The 19,754-nt window shown below is 44.1% G+C and overlaps 1 protein-coding gene across 3 annotated transcripts in view; it reads right to left on the reverse strand.

Moving 5' to 3' along the window:
• LOC123751506 (heat shock protein 75 kDa, mitochondrial-like) overlaps window positions 1-19,754 on the reverse strand; it is a 629,800-nt gene that overhangs the window by 580,113 nt on the left and 29,933 nt on the right. For all 3 annotated transcript variants that reach the window (XM_069300450.1, XM_069300451.1, XM_069300449.1), the window contains exon 4: window positions 2,962-3,103. In XM_069300450.1, coding sequence (XP_069156551.1) covers window positions 2,962-3,103 — 142 coding nt within the window. The remainder of the gene's footprint in view (window positions 1-2,961; window positions 3,104-19,754) is intronic.

Below are 19,754 nucleotides of genomic sequence, written 5' to 3' on the forward strand. Positions count from 1 at the left end.
ACCCTGAAAAAGGGAAGGAGGGAGACCGGATCAACCCAAAGTGAGTAACCCAACACAGAAGCCGTGGCGCGCAAATGACGGTGGAGAGCCGCAACCAGACAACACATGATGCACCCACAGCCTGACCAACCAAGCATCAACAACCCAAGGACCCCTCCGGAAAGCAGCCATCTCATTCTTTGTCAGAAAAGAAGAAGTGGGACAAACTGCAAAAGTGCTGGTGCAAATCCTGAGGCATTACGAGCAGGGCAAGTACAGTGTCGACCCATTACAGATGAAGCCACCCCAGGTGGCACATGCAACCCGGCCTCAGACTCCACCCATGGCCTACCTCGACCAACTCATGGGCATAGCTCTCTTCCTGGCCAGAGCAGAGCACCCGGACATTCTCTGAGAGCCAATCTGGAAGGAGCTCAAGGAGGCTCAGCAAGCCTACGACAGAACCCAAGTGCCGACAGGCCCGAAGGTAATCCACCACAAACAATGCCAACAGCGAGGGAAATAACATGAAGCTCCAGCTCACTAACTTTTGTGTGAAAGGGCGGAGCCAAAGATAGGCATCAAGGGGCTCAAAGTCGAGACCCTTTAAAACCTAGAACACTTTCCCAAGTCCCAGCATGCAGGGATCGGCAAAGCCGCGCCATGAAAAGTGAGAAAAACAATGGGGTGTCAGCTAGCCAGAACGACCGAAAAACCTTGGACTCTTCCAAATAGGATAAGAAGGACCTGAACTCAAAACAGGCCAGGGCCAAAGCCAAAGAAAAAACTGGGCCACACAACAGAAGCTCATGCTCCTCCAAAGGGGAAGACATGAGGACAGAAACCTCCAGAAAGATGCCTACCCCCAGGGAAACCCAAAGAAACCCCGAAAGCAAAATTGAGAGGGAGTCGAACCCAAGTCTAAAAACGTACAGGTATGAAATATCCCACTCCTGCATAAAAATACCATGCATGAGTATGAAAATATCCCACCCCAGTAGGAGTATGAGTAGCCTGGGAGAAGCTTCAGCACAGCTTGTTTTAACAAAATAACTGGTCACACACACCACAATGCACCCCACCAACCAAAACACTTCCAAACCAAGGAAAAACAAAGTCACAGATTTACTTATTAAAGGCTTTAATATATTTAATTTATTTAATAACACAGATTAAAGGTTTACCTTAAGGGCGAGGACCACCACAAGTGAGGAAGCCCCCCTGAAAGGAGTGTTGACTGAATGCCCCCAGGGAAAGATAACCTTCACCATGCAAGGCTAGTACTTACAGAGCGCACAGGGAAGGAAACCCTGAGCACATGCAGTTCCAGTACACTAAACTCCTGGCTCACGCACACATCCCTATAGGAACACACCCCCTCAAAAGCAAAAACACCAAAGAAAACGGGATACCAGAGCCAGAGCAAAGTGACTACCAGGCCCGGACATCAGTATAGAACTAGACTCTGCACGGCCTGGCTGACCCAGGCAGGTGGGGGGGGCAGACTAGTGAAGAAGGGGGGGGGGCAGACTAGTGAAGAAGGGGGGGGGGGGCAGACTAGTGAAGAAGGGGGGGGGCAGACTAGTGAAGAAGGGGGGGGGGGCAGACTAGTGAAGAAGGGGGGGGGCAGACTAGTGAAGAAGGGGGGGGGCAGACTAGTGAAGAAGGGAGGGGGCAGACTAGTGAAGAAGGGGGGGGGGCAGACTAGTGAAGAAGGGGGGGCAGACTAGTGAAGAAGGGGGGGGGGCAGACTAGTGAAGAAGGGGGGGGGGCAGACTAGTGAAGAAGGGGGGGGGGCAGACTAGTGAAGAAGGGGGGGGGGGCAGACTAGTGAAGAAGGGGGGGGGCAGACTAGTGAAGAAGGGGGGGGCAGACTAGTGAAGAAGGGGGGGGGCAGACTAGTGAAGAAGGGGGGGGGGCAGACTAGTGAAGAAGGGGGGGGGGCAGTCTAGTGAAGAAGGGGGTGGGGGCAGACTAGTGAAGAAGGGGGTGGGGGCAGACTAGTGAAGAAGGGGGTGGGGGCAGACTAGTGAAGAAGGGGGTGGGGGCAGAGTAGTGAAGAAGAGGGGGGGGGTAGACAAGTGAAGAAGAGGGGGGGGCAGACTAGTGAAGAAGAGGGGGGGGGCAGACTAGTGAAGAAGAGGGGGGGGCAGACTAGTGAAGAAGAGGGGGGGGGCAGACTAGTGAAGAAGAGGGGGGGGCAGACTAGTGAAGAAGGGGGGGCAGACTAGTGAAGGGGGGGGCTAGTTTTACAAAATTTTGTTTTCATTGTGGGGGAGTTCGTTTGGGAAATTTTAGGCTACGGTTTCGTTTTAACCATGCAGTAGTCTGTTTTGATTTGCTTATCTTGCCAGGAGCCTTCCCTTGGATGGTGGAAAAGATGATAAACTTTACATTTATTTAAAGTATTCACAGGCCATTGCTCCCTGCTCCTCTCTGAAGGGGGGGGGGCAGGATCTGGCTCATAGTTGTTTTGTTGCATAAGATTCGCTCCTTGGAACAAAAAGTTCCAAGTAGCACGGGCTATGGTGAGCCCGTAGTGGACTTTTTTCTCGTAGTCCACAGAAGGCCAACAGAACTCTGCAACTGATGACACCTAGTAGTATGGCACTTATTCAGTGTGATAGCTTCAGAGAGCTGACAATTTCCCTCACAGAAAATACAATAACAAAAGCAGTATTAAAAATCAAATTAATGATTTGAATGCACTTGTGTGCAAAGATTCAATGCGCATTATGGAATTTTAATTAATCCAGATTGTAGATGAATTTAGACAATTGGAAAATTACGAGAACAGAAAATTATGGGACACCAGTTATTTCACATTAATATACAAATTAAAAGAGGAGGGGAATTAGCAGTAATATCAGATTTTTTTTTAAATTTTCACCAAAGAATGAATAAAAACTTATAAACAATGTTTTTCTATGTCGTCTTAGCAGCCAGTTAGAGAAGTTATACAATAGTTGTTAAGTTTCTTACTTCCTTCGTTATCAACTGCTTCTTTATCCTGACGCATTTCTTTCTCTACAGAAACAATTTTCCTGTTAGTGAATTCCCGTAGCTGCATGAGAACTACTTCATCATAGGGGTCGTAGCAGAATAACACTTCCACATTGCGTTCCTGCATAAGAGAAAAAAGAAACACATTAACTGCTATATCCTCAGTATCATAATTCTAAGAACTGTCCAGCATTGCAAATATCACTAAATTATTGTATTGAGTGGAACACCTTAAACCTAAATGGTTCAGAGATTAAGGTGTGGATGAACAAGTAAGTCTGTTTTAGGCCTGGAACAGTTCCACACCGGCTAGTCTTAGATGATATAACTACTATTTGAGTCTTATTATTTCCACAACCTATTTTTTTCAGGGGAAAGCCCCTAGTGGCTCCCTGAAGCTACTATACTGATATAGCACCAAACTACAAGGTGCCATCAGTTGTGGAGTTCGTATTGACAGAACCTGACCCACCTCACAGGTGCAGGGAGCAAAGACAGTTATGAAAAAAATTATGTCAACATATTTCTGTTTGCCACCACCAAAGCAAGGCACCTAGAAAATCAATGCAACAAAATAGACCACAGCCTCAAAACCACTAAATGAACAACAATGTAAACAAACAATTGAAAATTCATGAAACTTGAGCTAGTTCATTTGCCCCCACCTCCCTCAACATTTGGGGGAAGGAGGGAGGCAGTCAGGTGTCAGCCAACTGCTCCACCCTCAGTTCTAATGCTGAGATGTATGTGCCTAGTTCCTCTCATTGTTCTGGCTCTGGTTTTTGTTTCAGCTCAGTGGTGTTTTGCCCTCGAGGCTTTTTCTGTGTATGGTTGTGCAACGTGAGCCAGGAGTTTAGTGTTCTTAGAGCTGCATGTGCCCAGGGCTACCTTCCATGTGCGCTCATTAAGTGCTGTCCTTGCGTTGTCAGGGTTCACTCCCTAAAGGGGTCTCCTTGCTTGTGGTGGCTCTCGCCCTGAAGGTAAGCTTATTGTCTTGGATTGTCAGTCTCTCCTTGGGTCGAGTGTGTCTATATGCTGGTGGGGCGCACTGAGGTAGGCCTTCCAGATTACCATACCTGGTTTGGTCTGCTATTCTCCTGTGTTCCACGGTCGGGTACCTTGAGAGTTAGTGTACTTAATTTGTAATTCGGTCCTTTTATGGCCTTTATTTTTCATTGTGCCCTCATTCCTCTAAAGGGAGGTTTATTTGTGCCATTCCTGACTTATTAGGTTTACCTAGTGTCTAGGCATGGATGGTCCCCTTTTTGGTTTCTCTCTTGCTCTTTCTGGTGGTATTGAGTGTTAATAGGGAAACCTATACAATTATATAGGAGTAACCAGCATAGCAATAACAGTGCCTGGGCATACCTGCAGGGAACATTCATCCTGCAAGCCCTGGAAAACCCCTATGGGTTTGGTGGTCCTTGTGATCTACCCATCATCCCTGCTCTCACTTCGAGCAAATTTCTGGGTTGCGCACCATCCATGCTTTGTGGCAATGCTCAGTTTGTTTGCCTCCACTGCTACCTGTTGGGTCTGTGACACCTTTGGCCCTGAGTCATGAAGGGGATGCTCCCTTCAAGTTGCTCTACTCTGCCAATTTTGGAGGGGCTTCTGGCAGCAACTGCTGGTGTCTTTAGTTCCTGGATTGCAGCAGTCAAGGTTTTGTCCCCGGTTTGAGGTCCGGGGCTAGCAAATGATGCTTGTCTCATGGAATAGGCGGTGACTTTGTCCATACCTCCTTTTCCTTCTTTCTCCTTTGGGCAGGGGGTTTGCCCTTCTTTTCCCCTGCCCCTGGCCCAGTAGCAGGTTAAGGATTGAGGTGGGGTTTTTCTTTGGGATATCCCTTCCTTCAGCTACGAGGGTTGTCCCTTTCAATTCGAGTGTAGATACAGTTGAGCCTTCTCATCTTGCCAAGGTTTCTGGGTACTCCTTTTTAGTTTCATCACACAAAACAATAAAAAAACAGATTTGAATGTAATGAAACGTCATTTTCTAGGTGAGAGCCCGGAGGCTCCCCAGAGCTATCCAGGCAGATATGTATACAGTATTATTTGACTTTGGCATCAGTGTGAATGAAGTTTTAGGCCTACCAGGGACCACGAGCCAGAACCTGGCCCCCTCAGAGAGGCACGAGGAGCAATGGCCTATAGAACTGCACATGTGATTTGGAGCATTCTATGTCTGCCATTGACCAGGCCAGGCACCCAGAAAGGCAAGCGCCTCAAAACAAGCCCCTCTTCTGGTTAAAACCACTACTGAAACTAACGAGTGGACTGAACTCCCCAAATGAACACGAGCATGATGTCACATGTGCCATGTCACTTGTCTGCTCAGCTTCCCCCCCCCCCCCAATCCCAGGGATGGGGAAGGGGGAGCCCCAGACTCCTCATGCCAGCGATCCACACCCCAGTTCTCGGCTGATGTGATAAGGCTCAGTCGTGTGGCTCCAGCTCCAGATTCTCTCTGTTGTGCTATGCCTTGTGTTCAGTACTGCTCATACAGTGGCGTGTGAGCTGGGAGTAATAATCTAATATTCACAGGTACTCGGGCTGCATGTGCTTAGGGTTCCCTTCCCCGAGTGCCCTGTACTGAGTGCTGAGTGCCCCTGTACTGAGTGCTGAGTGCCCCAGCCCTTGGGGACTGGGGTTGTCTTCCACAAGGCACTTGGGAACTACCTCTGTTGGTCTTTTGCTGCTCGGTAATTGACCGCCCTGGGAGTGTTGGGGGGTTTCCTCTTCGCTTTTTACCTTGGGGGTAACTGGTAGTTTCTGCACTGGTACAGGGTACTGCGCAGCTAGTTTTCACATATTACAGTGGCCGGCTCTGTTCCTTCTGGGTACGTTGCCCTCTTGCGGGGTTTTCTTTTCATTTTTTTTTTGTACATAGTGGGGGGGGGCTGCTTTTGTACCTGGTGGGGGGGGCCTGCTTTTGTACCTAGTGGGGGGGGGCCTGCTTTTGTACCTAGTGGGGGGGGGCTGCTTTTGTACCTAGTGGGGGGGCCTGCTTTTGTTCCCCTGCCCCCTGTTATATTAGGATCTTGACCTCCTGGGCTCGGTGGTTCCCCCCTGATTGGCCCCCATGAGAGGACACGTCCCGGGGGTTCAGTTTTAAAAATTTGTTTGGTAGACTTGGGTGCCAGTTAGCAGTACCCTGGCTGGGCTTACCCTTAACAAAACCAGTCTTAGGGCCCTGGAAAGCCCTGTAGGGGTGCAACCCGTTCTCGCAAATTTAATAAGTCAATATTGACTTATTAAATATGTGCATAGGTGACATACTTAACATAATAGATACCCTTAAAAAGATTCATAGAAAACACCGACCTTACCTAACCTTGTTAGTATCTTAAGATAAGCATTTTATTGCTTCGTAATTACAATTATTACCTAACCTATAATAGGTATAGGTTAAGTAATAATTGTAATTACGAAGCAATAAGATGCTTATCTTAAGATACTAACAAGGTTAGGTAAGGTCGGTGTTTTCTATGAATCTTTTTAAGGGTATCTATTATGTTTAGTATATCACCTATGCACGTAGTTAATAAGTCAATATTGACTTTACGAATTTGCGAGAACGGGTTGAGGGGTGAAAGGTGTCCAATGGATGCGACCCCTGGGTCCCCACTCACTTTTTGAGAGTTTGAAGGTTGCTCTGTCCCCTTGTCTCAGGGCAATGCTCAATGTTTTTGCCTCCGTTATGCTGCCTGTCGAGTAAGTGACACCTTCGACCCCGAGTCCTGCTGTTACGAATCTTACTAGGATTCTAACATTACTCTTGATGCTTATATTACTATTGTCTTGTTCTATAATTATTATATTATCCAGTTGGATATTTTTTTATTCTTGTGTGTTATATATTGTAGCATGCTGTTGTGTGCCCGAGTTGCATTATATTGTATGAGGCTTTTGCAAGTATTTTCATGTTAGTTTCTCCGTGTGGGGGGATGACCATATTTGGATGTGGCCAGTGTGGGAACTTGATGTCAAGCGAGTGAGTATAGTTCAACCTTGACTAATTCTTATTATTGTTTGCCAGTAAATTATATTGAGTAATGTAACATTATTATATACTCTTATGATTATTAATGATTTGAATATTAGTACTACATTTTGTTAGTAGAATTTCCACAATAGTTTATGTAGATGTTTAGTTGATATTGTGGTAGACGCCTTCCCTGGGAACCGACGCTTGGTCAGTGGCGTGGCAGCTTTGGTCGAGAGGAGACATGTTTTAAGTCCTTGGTTATGGTTATTTTAGTTAATACTCGGTTAATTCTCTGGTTAGATGATTGTGTATTTTCCCAAATTAGAATTCATGTGCTGGTGTGATTGCTCATTGCTCAATAAGGATTTCATTTATATAATTGCATGCTAAAGAATATTTCTGGCTATTATCTGTATTATTTAAATGTAATGTTTGTCTACCTTAGCGTAGATACATTGTTTCCCCAAGTTATGCAGTGTTTTTTTCCCTTTACCCCTTCCCCACACATTTGTTGGCAAGGGGTATGCCAATTACTGAAAGCGGCAGTGGGTCACATTTTGTCCAAACCCCTCTGCAGTTTTCAAAATATCCCAAACATCCCAAATACGACACCTGAGCCATATTTTGGACCCAAATTCTAGCTCTCAATTCGCAATTCGAAATTCCGAATTTTTATACCAAAAATATGCCAATTACTGAAAGCGGCGGTGGGTCACATTTTGCCCAAATCCCCCCTGCAGTTTTCAAAATATCCAAAACAATCCAAATCCGATACTTGAACCATATTTTGGACCCAAATTCTGGCTCTCTGCACCTATTCGCAGTTTGAAATTCCGACTTTTTATATAGAAAATATGCCAATTACTGAAAGCGGCAGTGGGTCACATTTTGTCCATACCCCCCTGCAGTTTTCAAAATATCCCTAACATCCAAAATTCGATACCTGAGCCATAATTTGGACCCAAATTCTAGCTCTCTGCACGTATTCGCAGTTTGAAATTACGACTTTTTATACCAAACATATGCCAAGTACTGAAAGCGGCAGTTAGTCACATTTTGCACAAACCCCCCTGCAGTTTTCAAAATATCCCAAACATCTCAATTTCGAGGCCTGAGCCATATTTTGGAGCCAAATTCTGGCTCTCTGCACGTATTCGCAGTTTGAAATTACGAATTTTTATACCCAACATATGCCAAGTACTGAAAGCGGCGTTTTGTCACATTGTCCCAAATTTCCCTGCAGTTTTCAAAACATCCCAAACATCCCAATTTCGAGGCCTGAGCCATATTTTGGGGCCAAATTCTGGCTCTATGCACGTATTCGCAGTTTGAAATTAGAACTTTTTATACCCAACATATGCCAAGTCCTGAAATTGGCAGCGAGTCACATTTTGCACAAACTCCCCTGCAGTTTTTGAAATATCCCAAATATCCCAATATCGAGGCCTGAGCCATATTTTGGAGCCAAATTCTGGCTCTCTGCACGTATTCGCAGTTTGAAATTACGACTTTTTATACCCAACATATGCCAAGTACTGAAAGCGGCGTTTTGTCACATTGTCCCAAATTTCCCTGCAGTTTTCAAAACATCCCAAACATCCCAATTTCGAGGCCTGAGCCATATTTTGGTGCCAAATTCTGGCTCTCTGCTCGTAATCGCAGTTTGAAATTACAACTTTTTTATACCCAACATATGCCATGTACTGAAAGCAGCGCTTGGTCACATTTGTCCCAAACCCCCCAGCAGTTTTCAAAATATCCCAAATATCCCAATTTCAAGGCCCGAGCAATATTTTGGAGCCAAAATTTGGCTCTCCGCACGTATTCGCCGATTGAAATTATGACTTTTTTTTACCCAACATATGCCAAGTACTGAAAACGGCGTTTGGTCACATTTGTCTCAATCCTCCCTGCAGTTTTTGAAATATCCCAAATATCCCAATATCGAGGCCTGAGCCATATTTTGGAGCCAAATTCTGGTTCTCTGCACGTATTCGCAGTTTGAAATTACGAATTTATATACCCAACATATGCCAAGTACTGAAAGCGGCGTTTGGTCACATTTGTCCCAAACCTCCCTACAGTTTTCAAAATATTCCAAATATCCTAATTTCGAGGCCTGAGCCATATTATAGAGCCAAATTCTGGCTCTCTGCACATATTCGCAGTTTGAAATTAAGACTTTTTTTACCCAACATATACCAAGTACTGAAAGCGGCGTTTGGTCACATTTGTCCCAAACCTCCCAGCAGTTTTCAAAATATCCCAAACATCTCAATTTCGAGGACTGAGCCATATTTTGGAGCCAAATTCTGGCTCTCTGCACGTATTCGCAGTTTGAAATTACGTCTTTTTTATACCCAACATATACCAAGTACTGAAAGCGGCGTTTGGTCACATTTGTCTCAATCCCCCCTGCAGTTTTCAAAATATCCCAAACATCCCAATTTCGAGGCCTGAGCCATATTTTGGAGCCAAATTCTGGCTTTCTGCATGTATTCCCGGTTTGAAATTACGATTTTTTTATACCTAACATATGCCAAGTACTGAAAGCGGCGTTTGGTTACATCTGTCCCAAACCCCCCTGCAGTTTTCAAAATATCCCAAACATCCCAATTTCGAAGCCTGGAACATATTTTGGAGCCAACTTCTGGCTCTTTGCACGTATTCGTACTCTGAAATTACGACTTTTTATACCCAACATATGCCAAGTTCTGAAAGCGGCGGTTGGTCATATTTGTCACAAAACCCCCTGCAGTTTTCCTGCAGTTTTCGAGGCCTGAGCCGTATTTTGGAGCCAAATTCTGGATAATGCCTGTATTCGCAGTTTGAAATTATGACTTTTTATACCCAATATATGCCAAGTCCTGAAAGTGGCAGTTAGTCACATTTTGCACAAACTCCCCTGCAGTTTTCAAAATATCTCAAACATCTCAATTTCGAGGCCTGAGCCATATTTTGGAGCCAAATTCTGGCTCTCTGCACGTATTTGCAGTTTTCAATTACGACTTTTTTATACCCAACATATGCAAAGTACTGAAAGCGGCGTTTGGTGACATTTGTCCCAAACCACCCTGCAGTTTTCAAAATATCCCAAATATCCTAATTTCGAGGCCTGAGCCATATTATAGAGCCAAATTCTGGCTCTCTGCACCTATTCGCAGTTTGAAATTACGACTTTTTATACCCAACATATGCCAAGTACTAAAAGCGGCAGTGAGTCACATTTTGCACAAACTCATTTGCAGTTTTCAAAATATCCCAAATATTCCAATTTCTAGGCATGAGCCATATTTTGGAGCCAAATTCTGGCTCTCTGCACGTATTCGCAGTTTGAAATTACGACTTTTTATACCCAACATATACCAAGTACTGAAAGCGGCGTTTGGTCACATTTGTCCCAAACCTCCCAGCAGTTTTCAAAATATCTCAAACATCCCAATTTCGAGGACTGAGCCATATTTTGGAGCCAAATTCTTGCTCTCTGCACGTATTCGCAGTTTGAAATTACGACTTTTTTATACCCAACATATACCAAGTACTGAAAGTGGCGTTTGGTCACATTTGTCTCAATCCTTCTTGCAGTTTTCAAAATATCCCAAACATCCCAATTTCGAGGCCTGAGCCATATTTTGGAGCCAAATTCTGGCTCTCTGCACGTATTCGTAGTTTGAAATATCGACTTTTTTATACCCAACATATGCCAAGTACTGAAAGCGGCGTTTTTTTCAAATTTGTCCCAATCCCCCCTGCAGTTTTCAAAATATCCCAAACATCTCAATTTCGAGGCCTGAGCAATATTTTGGAGCCAAATTCTGGCTCTCTGCACGTATTCGCAGATTGAAATTACGACTTTTTTTTACCCAACATATGCCAAGTACTAAAAACGGCGTTTGGTCACATTTGTCTCAATCCCCCCAGCAGTTTTCAAAATATCCCAAACATCCCAATTTCGAGGCCTGAGCCATATTTTGTAGCCAAATTCAAGCTCTTTGCACGTATTCGCAGTTTGAAATTACGAATTTTTATACCCAACATATACCAAGTACTGAAAGCGGCGTTTGGTCACATTTGTCTCAATCCTTCTTGCAGTTTTCAAAATATCCCAAACATCCCAATTTCGATGCCTGAACCATATTTTAGAGCCAAATTCTGGCTCTCTGCACGTATTCGCAGTTTGAAATTACGATTTTTTATACCCAACATATGCCAAGTACTGGAAGCGGCAGTGACTCACATTTTGCTAAAACTCCCCTGCAGTTTTCAAAATATATCAAATATCCCAATTTCGCGGCCTGAGCAATATTTTGGAGCCAAATTCTGGCTCTCTGCATGTATTCGCAGATTGAAATTACGACTTTTTATACCTAACATATGCCAAGTCCTGAAAGCGGCAGTGAGTCACATTTCGCACAAACTTTCCTGCAGTTTTCGAAATATCCCAAATATTTCAATTTCGAGGCCTGAGCAATATTTTGGCTCTATGCACGTATTCGCGGTTTGAAATTACGACATTTTATACCCAACATATGCCAAGTCCTGAAAGCGGCAGTGAGTCACATTTCTCACAAACTCCCCTGCAGTTTCGAAATATCCCAAATATCCCAATTTCGAGGGCTGAGCCATATTTTGGAGCCAATTTCTGGCTCTCTGCACATATTCGCAGTTTGAAATTATGAATTTTTTATACCCATCATATGCCAAGTACTGAAAGCGGCAGTGAGTCACATTTTGCACAAACTCCCCTGCAGTTTTCGAAGTATCCCAAATATCCCAATTTCGAGGCTTGACCAATATTTTGGAGCCAAATTCTGGCTCTCTGCACGTATTCGCAGTTTGAAATTACGAATTTTTTATGCCCAACATATGCCAAGTACTGAATGCGGCGTTTGGTCACATTTGTCCCAAACCGTCCCTGCAGTTTTCAAAATATCCCAAACATCCCAATTTCGAGGACTGAGCAATATCTTGGAGCCAAATTCTGGCTCTATGCACGTATTCGCGGTTTGAAATTACGACATTTTATACCCAACGTATGCCAAGTCCTGAAAGCGGCTGTGAGTCACATTTCGCACAAACTCCCCTGCAGTTTTCGAAATATTCCAAATACCCTAATTTTGAGGCCTGAGCCATATTTTGGAGTCAAATTCTGGCTCTCTGCACGTATTCGCAGTTTGAAATTACGACTTTTTTATACCCAATATATGCCAAGTACTGAAAGCGGCTTTTGGTAACATATGTCCCAAACCCCCCCTGCAGTTTTCAAAATATCAAAAACATCCCAATTTTGAGGCCTGAGCCATATTTTGGACCCGAATTCTGGCTCTATGCACGTATTCGCGGTTTGAAATTACGACATTTTATACCCATCATATGCCAAGTCCTGAATGCGGCAGTGAGTCACATTTCGCTCAAACTCCCCTGCAGTTTTCGAAATATCCCAAATATCCCAATTTTGAGGCCTGAGCCATATTTTGGAGCCAAATTCTGGCTCTCTGCACGTATTCGAAGTTTGAAATTACGACTTTTTATACCCAACATATGCCAAGTACTGAAAGTGGCGTTTGGTTACATTTGTCCCACACCTACCTGCAGTTTTCAAAATATCCCAAACATCCCAATTTCGAGGCATGAGCCATATTTTGGATGTATGCCATATCTCTGCATGTATTCGCAGTTTGATATTACAATTTTTATACCCAACATATGCCAAGTACTGAAAGCGGCGTTTGTTTACATTTGTCCCAAACCTCCCTGCAGTTTTCAAAATTTCCCAAACATCACAATATCGAGGCCTGAGCCATATTTTAGAGCCAAATTCTGGCTCTCTGCACGTATTCGCAGTTTGATATTACGATTTTTATACCCAACATATGCCAAGTACTGGAATCGGCAGAGAGTCACATTTTGCGCAAACTCTCCTGCAGTTTTTGAAATATCCCAAACATCCCAATTTCGAGGCCTGAGCCATATTTTGGAGCCAAACTCTGGCTCTCTGCAAGAATTCGCAGTTTGAAATTACTACTTTTTTATACCCCAATATATGCCCAGTTCTGAAAGAGGCGTTTGGTAATAATTGTCCCAAACCCCCCCTGCAGTTTTCAAAATATCCCAAACATCCCAATTTCGAGGCCTGAGCCATATTTTGGAGCCAAATTCTGGCTCTATGCACGTATTCGCGGTTTGAAATTACGACATTTTATACCCAACATATGCCAAGTCCTGAAAGCGGCGTTTGGTCACATTTTTCCCAAACCCCCCCCCCCCCTGCAGTTTTCAAAATATCCCAACGATCCTAATTTCGAGGCCTGAGCAATATTTTAGAGCCAAATTCTGGCTCAATGCACGTATTCGCGGTTTGAAATTACGACATTTTATACCCAACATATGCCAAGTCCTGAAAGCGGCAGTGAGTCACATTTCGCACAAACTCCCCTGCAGTTTTCGAAATATCCCAAATATTTCAATTTCGAGGCCTGAGCAATATTTTGGCTCTATGCACGTATTCGCGGTTTGAAATTACGACATTTTATACCCAACATATGCCAAGTCCTGAAAGCGGCAGTGAGTCACATTTCTCACAAACTCCCCTGCAGTTTCGAAATATCCCAAATATCCCAATTTCGAGGGCTGAGCCATATTTTGGAGCCAATTTCTGGCTCTCTGCACATATTCGCAGTTTGAAATTATGAATTTTTTATACCCATCATATGCCAAGTACTGAAAGCGGCAGTGAGTCACATTTTGCACAAACTCCCCTGCAGTTTTCGAAGTATCCCAAATATCCCAATTTCGAGGCTTGACCAATATTTTGGAGCCAAATTCTGGCTCTCTGCACGTATTCGCAGTTTGAAATTACGAATTTTTTATGCCCAACATATGCCAAGTACTGAATGCGGCGTTTGGTCACATTTGTCCCAAACCGTCCCTGCAGTTTTCAAAATATCCCAAACATCCCAATTTCGAGGACTGAGCAATATCTTGGAGCCAAATTCTGGCTCTATGCACGTATTCGCGGTTTGAAATTACGACATTTTATACCCAACGTATGCCAAGTCCTGAAAGCGGCTGTGAGTCACATTTCGCACAAACTCCCCTGCAGTTTTCGAAATATTCCAAATACCCTAATTTTGAGGCCTGAGCCATATTTTGGAGTCAAATTCTGGCTCTCTGCACGTATTCGCAGTTTGAAATTACGACTTTTTTATACCCAATATATGCCAAGTACTGAAAGCGGCTTTTGGTAACATATGTCCCAAACCCCCCCTGCAGTTTTCAAAATATCAAAAACATCCCAATTTTGAGGCCTGAGCCATATTTTGGACCCGAATTCTGGCTCTATGCACGTATTCGCGGTTTGAAATTACGACATTTTATACCCATCATATGCCAAGTCCTGAATGCGGCAGTGAGTCACATTTCGCTCAAACTCCCCTGCAGTTTTCGAAATATCCCAAATATCCCAATTTTGAGGCCTGAGCCATATTTTGGAGCCAAATTCTGGCTCTCTGCACGTATTCGAAGTTTGAAATTACGACTTTTTATACCCAACATATGCCAAGTACTGAAAGTGGCGTTTGGTTACATTTGTCCCACACCTACCTGCAGTTTTCAAAATATCCCAAACATCCCAATTTCGAGGCATGAGCCATATTTTGGATGTATGCCATATCTCTGCATGTATTCGCAGTTTGATATTACAATTTTTATACCCAACATATGCCAAGTACTGAAAGCGGCGTTTGTTTACATTTGTCCCAAACCTCCCTGCAGTTTTCAAAATTTCCCAAACATCACAATATCGAGGCCTGAGCCATATTTTAGAGCCAAATTCTGGCTCTCTGCACGTATTCGCAGTTTGATATTACGATTTTTATACCCAACATATGCCAAGTACTGGAATCGGCAGAGAGTCACATTTTGCGCAAACTCTCCTGCAGTTTTTGAAATATCCCAAACATCCCAATTTCGAGGCCTGAGCCATATTTTGGAGCCAAACTCTGGCTCTCTGCAAGAATTCGCAGTTTGAAATTACTACTTTTTTATACCCCAATATATGCCCAGTTCTGAAAGAGGCGTTTGGTAATAATTGTCCCAAACCCCCCCTGCAGTTTTCAAAATATCCCAAACATCCCAATTTCGAGGCCTGAGCCATATTTTGGAGCCAAATTCTGGCTCTATGCACGTATTCGCGGTTTGAAATTACGACATTTTATACCCAACATATGCCAAGTCCTGAAAGCGGCGTTTGGTCACATTTTTCCCAAACCCCCCCCCCCCCTGCAGTTTTCAAAATATCCCAACGATCCTAATTTCGAGGCCTGAGCAATATTTTAGAGCCAAATTCTGGCTCAATGCACGTATTCGCGGTTTGAAATTACGACATTTTATACCCAACATATGCCAAGTCCTGAAAGCGGCAGTGAGTCACATTTCGCACAAACTCCCCTGCAGTTTTCGAAATATCCCAAATATCCCAATTTCGAAGCCTGAGCCATATTTTGGAGCCAAATTCTGGCTCTCTGCATGTATTCGCAGTTTGAAATTACGACTTTTTAATACCCAACATATGCAGTTCTGAAAGCGGTAGTGAGTCACATTTCGCACAAACTCCCCTGCAGTTTTCGAAATATCCCAAATATCCCAATTTCGAGGCTTGAGCCATATTTTGGAGCCAAATTTTGGCTCTCTGCACGTTTTCGCAGTTTGAAATTACCACTTTTTTATACCCAACATATGCAAATTACTAGAAGCGACGTTTGGTCACATTTGTCTCAAACCCCCCTGCAGTTTTCAAAATATCCCCAACATCATAATTTCGAGGCCTGAGCCATATTTTGGAGCCAAATTCTGGCTCTCTGCACGTATTCACAGTTTGAAATTACGACTATTTTTTACCCAACATATACCAAGTACTGAGAGCGGCGTTTGGTCACATTTGTCCCAAACCCTCTGCAGTTTTCAAAATATCCCAAATATCTCAATTTCGAGGCCTGAGCAATATTTTGGAGTCAAATTCTGACTCTCTGCACGTATTCGAAGTTTGAAATTACGACTTTTTATAACCAACATATGCCAAGTACTGAACCATGTAGTTTACCAAGTAGTTTGTTGTGTAGTGTGGAGGAGTGGTGGGAAGAGGAGACGTGAGCAGTGTCAAATGCAATTGGAAAAATGATATTGCATAGATCACTGGGAAGAGAAGAGGACAGAAAGCGTTGCTGTTGACGAACAGCAAGAAAAGCCTCGTCAACTTGCAACGAGGTGGCATGAATAGGTTCTTGAAGAAGAAGGCGGGCATGTTCAGGGAAAGGAGATCCCGAAGTGTTGAACTGGAGAAAGTGAGATAAAGAATGAGGGAGAACTTGCTCAGCAAGACAGTCTTTAAGAAACCTGAGCTGGTTCTTTCGACGCTTGGCGGCAAGAAGGGAAGATTCAAAGGCGCGAAAAGGCCGTTTGAAGGAAGGTAGAGCATCAAAGAAATTAAACAGAGTAAGACGCGTACGTGTGGTATCCATATGCAGGCGATGAGTCACAATAACGTGGCTGAATTATGTTGACCAGACCACACACTAGAAATTAAAGGGACGACGACGTTTCGGTCCGTCCTGGACCATTCTCAAGTCGATTGTGATGAGGTAGGGACAGGCAATAAATAGGCAAGAGAGAGCTGAGTAGGAAAGTCAGGTGTAGGGGATAGTAGTAGTGAGAACTGCAGCAGGTCTATTGGCCCATACGAGGCAGCTCCTATTATAACCACCGAAGGAGATAGTAATAGGAAAAAGAAGAGGATAGCAAGGGAGCGTAGGAGAAGACAATGAACAGAAAAAGGGAGAAGAGAGAAAGAAAGAAATGGAAGGGGGAAAGCTTATGTTAAGTCACGTTTGTTAGAAAGATTAGAGCATTTGAGTATATACTGTGAAAGGGAAGAGTCCACAGCAACAAAGCCAGGACTCAAGTTCATGTTGGGTACATTGTTTATAAGAGCCGATTCTACAAGACGGCGTCTGTGTAGAGTAGAGGCAGGAAAGATTATTTTGGAGGAAGACCAATCAATGGGATGATTAGAATCCCTCACATGGCAGAAGAGAGCATTGTTAGTGTCTGCAGACTTAACACTTCTCTTGTGTTCTTTAAGTCTGTCATTCAGTGTACGGCCAGTTTCACCAAAGTATTGGAGAGGACAAGATGAACAGGAAATAGAGTAGACACCAGCAGCATTAGAAGCAGGAGGAGCAGTGTGAACTAGATTGCTACGAGGTGTGTTAGTTTGTCGAAAGGCGAGTTTAATGTCAAGAGGACGAAAGGTATTGGTAAAAGTTTTGAGTTCAGATATGAAGGGAAGGCATAGTACAGCGCTACTAGTGTTGGAAGCAGGTTTAGGATGAAAGAAATTTCGTTTAGCTTGAGAGTGGGCACAGTTGATGAAATGCAAAGGATAACCAAGGCGAGAGAATGATTTGTAGATAAAGGCAATTTCAGAATCAAGAAACTGAGGGTCGCTGATGCGTAGAGCGCGGAGGAAGAGAGAGACGAGGACACTTTTCTTAACAGAAGGAGGATGGTAGGAAAAGAAGTGAATGTACATGCAACTATGCATGGGTTTACGGTAGACAGAGAAAGAAAACCCAGACACAGAGCTGTGAACATGAACATCAAGAAAAGGAAGGAGGGAATTAGATTCCACTCAACTTTGAAATGGATAGTAGGAGCCAGATTGTTAAGAGAGGCAAAGAAAAGCTGGAAAAGATTAAGGTCATGAGGCCATAAAGCAAAAATGTCATCAACATATCGAAGCCAGAGAGAGGGACGAGTATCAATAGAAGGAAGAAGAACAATTTCGAAGTATTCCATGTAGAAATTAGCAAGAACAGGGGAGAGAGGGGAACCCATAGCCACACCGAAAGTTTGAGTGTAATATTTACCGTTGAAAGAGAAAGAGTTAGATTCAACACAGAGTCTAATGAGATCGAGGAAAACGTCAGTGGGAAGTGGGAAAGGAAGGAGGCCCTCTGACGCCTTCTGTCTGAGGAAAGAGAGAACGTCATCGAGCGGAACATTAGTGAACAGAGAGTCGACATCAAGACTAAGCATCTTACAAGAGGGTTGCAGGCGCAGTCTTTCTATGAAGTCCTGAGAGTGACGAAGGTGGGCAGGGGAAAAAGTGCCAAGGTAAGGTGTCAGGGTTTTAGCGAGCCAGGAGGCAAGAGGATAGCTGACAGAGCCCCGTGAAGAAATGATAGGACGAAGAGGAACACCAGGTTTATGAGTCTTAGGAAGACCATAGAAATAAGGAAGATAAGGGCAGATGACACGGAAACGTTTAATGAGATCAAAGTCAGGAGGGCAAAGACTAGAGAGCTGTCTTAGTTTGCGGTTAAAGGAAGTTTTGAGGCGATCCAAAGGGTTAGAAGTCAGAGGAGCATAAGTGCGAGAGTCAGAGAGCAAGACATCTGCTTTTCGGAGGTTGTCCTCACGGTCAAGGACAACCACCGAATTGCTTTTGTCGGAAGGAAGGATAAGAATAGAGTTGTTAGATTTCAGGGAGGCAAGGGCAAGCTGGAAGCGACGAGGAAGGTGGTTATTTTTTTAGAAAACAAGCTGTCAAGAACGGGGATAAGGGCCCCTCTAAAGGCAGACAGGTCCGAAAGAGTACTAGAGTTAGAATTGACAAACCTGTCAAAGGAACTAATGAGATCAATGCCACAGCGTGGGCCAGGGGAAGTAGCAAAAGTCAGACCAAGACCAAGAAGTTCTTGCTGGTGCTTAGAGAGTAGGACGAAAGGTTGGTAACACAGTCAGAGAGAGAGTATTTAGCCCAAGGACTGTTGGAGATCAGGCGTTGAAGTTTGTTGTGTAGTGTGGAGGAGTGGTGGGAAGAGGAGACTTGAGCAATGTCAAATGCAATATGAAAAATTATATTGCATAGATCACTGCGAAGAGAAGAGGACAGAAAGCGTTGCTGTTGACGAACAGCAAGAAAAGCCTCGTCAACTTGCAAGGAGGTGGCATGAATAAGTTCTTGAAGAAGAAGGCGGGCATGTTCAGGGAAAGGAGATCCCGAAGTGTTGAACTGGAGAAAGTGAGATAAAGAATGAGGGAGAACTTGCTCAGCAAGACAGTCTTTAAGAAACCTGAGCTGGTTCTTTCGACGCTTGGCGGCAAGAAGGGAAGATTCAAAGGCGCGAAAAGGCCGTTTGAAGGAAGGTAGAGCATCAAAGAAATTAAATAGAGTAAGACGCGTACGTGTGGCATCCATATGCAGGCGATGAGTCACAATAACGTGGCTGTAGTATGTTGACCAGACCACACACTAGAAATTAAAGGGACGACGACGTTTCTTTGACAGCTTGTTTTCTAAAAAATAACCACCTTCCTCGTCGCTTCCAGCTTGCCCTTGCCTCCCTGAAATCTAACAACTCTATTCTTATCCTTCCTTCCGACAAAAGCAATTCGGTGGTTGTCCTTGACCGTGAGGACTACCTCCGAAAAGCAGATGTCTTGCTCTCTGACTCTCGCACTTATGCTCCTCTGACTTCTAACCCTTTGGATCGCCTCAAAACTTCCTTTAACCGCAAACTAAGACAGCTCTCTAGTCTTTGCCCTCCTGACTTTGATCTCATTAAACGTTTCCGTGTCATCTGCCCTTCTCTTCCTTATTTCTATGGTCTTCCTGAGACTCATAAACCTGTTGTTCCTCTTCGTCCTATCATTTCTTCACGGGGCTCTGTCAGCTATCCTCTTGCCTCCTGGCTCGCTAAAACCCTGACACCTTACCTTGGCAC

The sequence above is a fragment of the Procambarus clarkii genome, chromosome 44 (assembly GCF_040958095.1).
Source record: "Procambarus clarkii isolate CNS0578487 chromosome 44, FALCON_Pclarkii_2.0, whole genome shotgun sequence".
Lineage (NCBI taxonomy): Eukaryota > Metazoa > Arthropoda > Malacostraca > Decapoda > Cambaridae > Procambarus > Procambarus clarkii.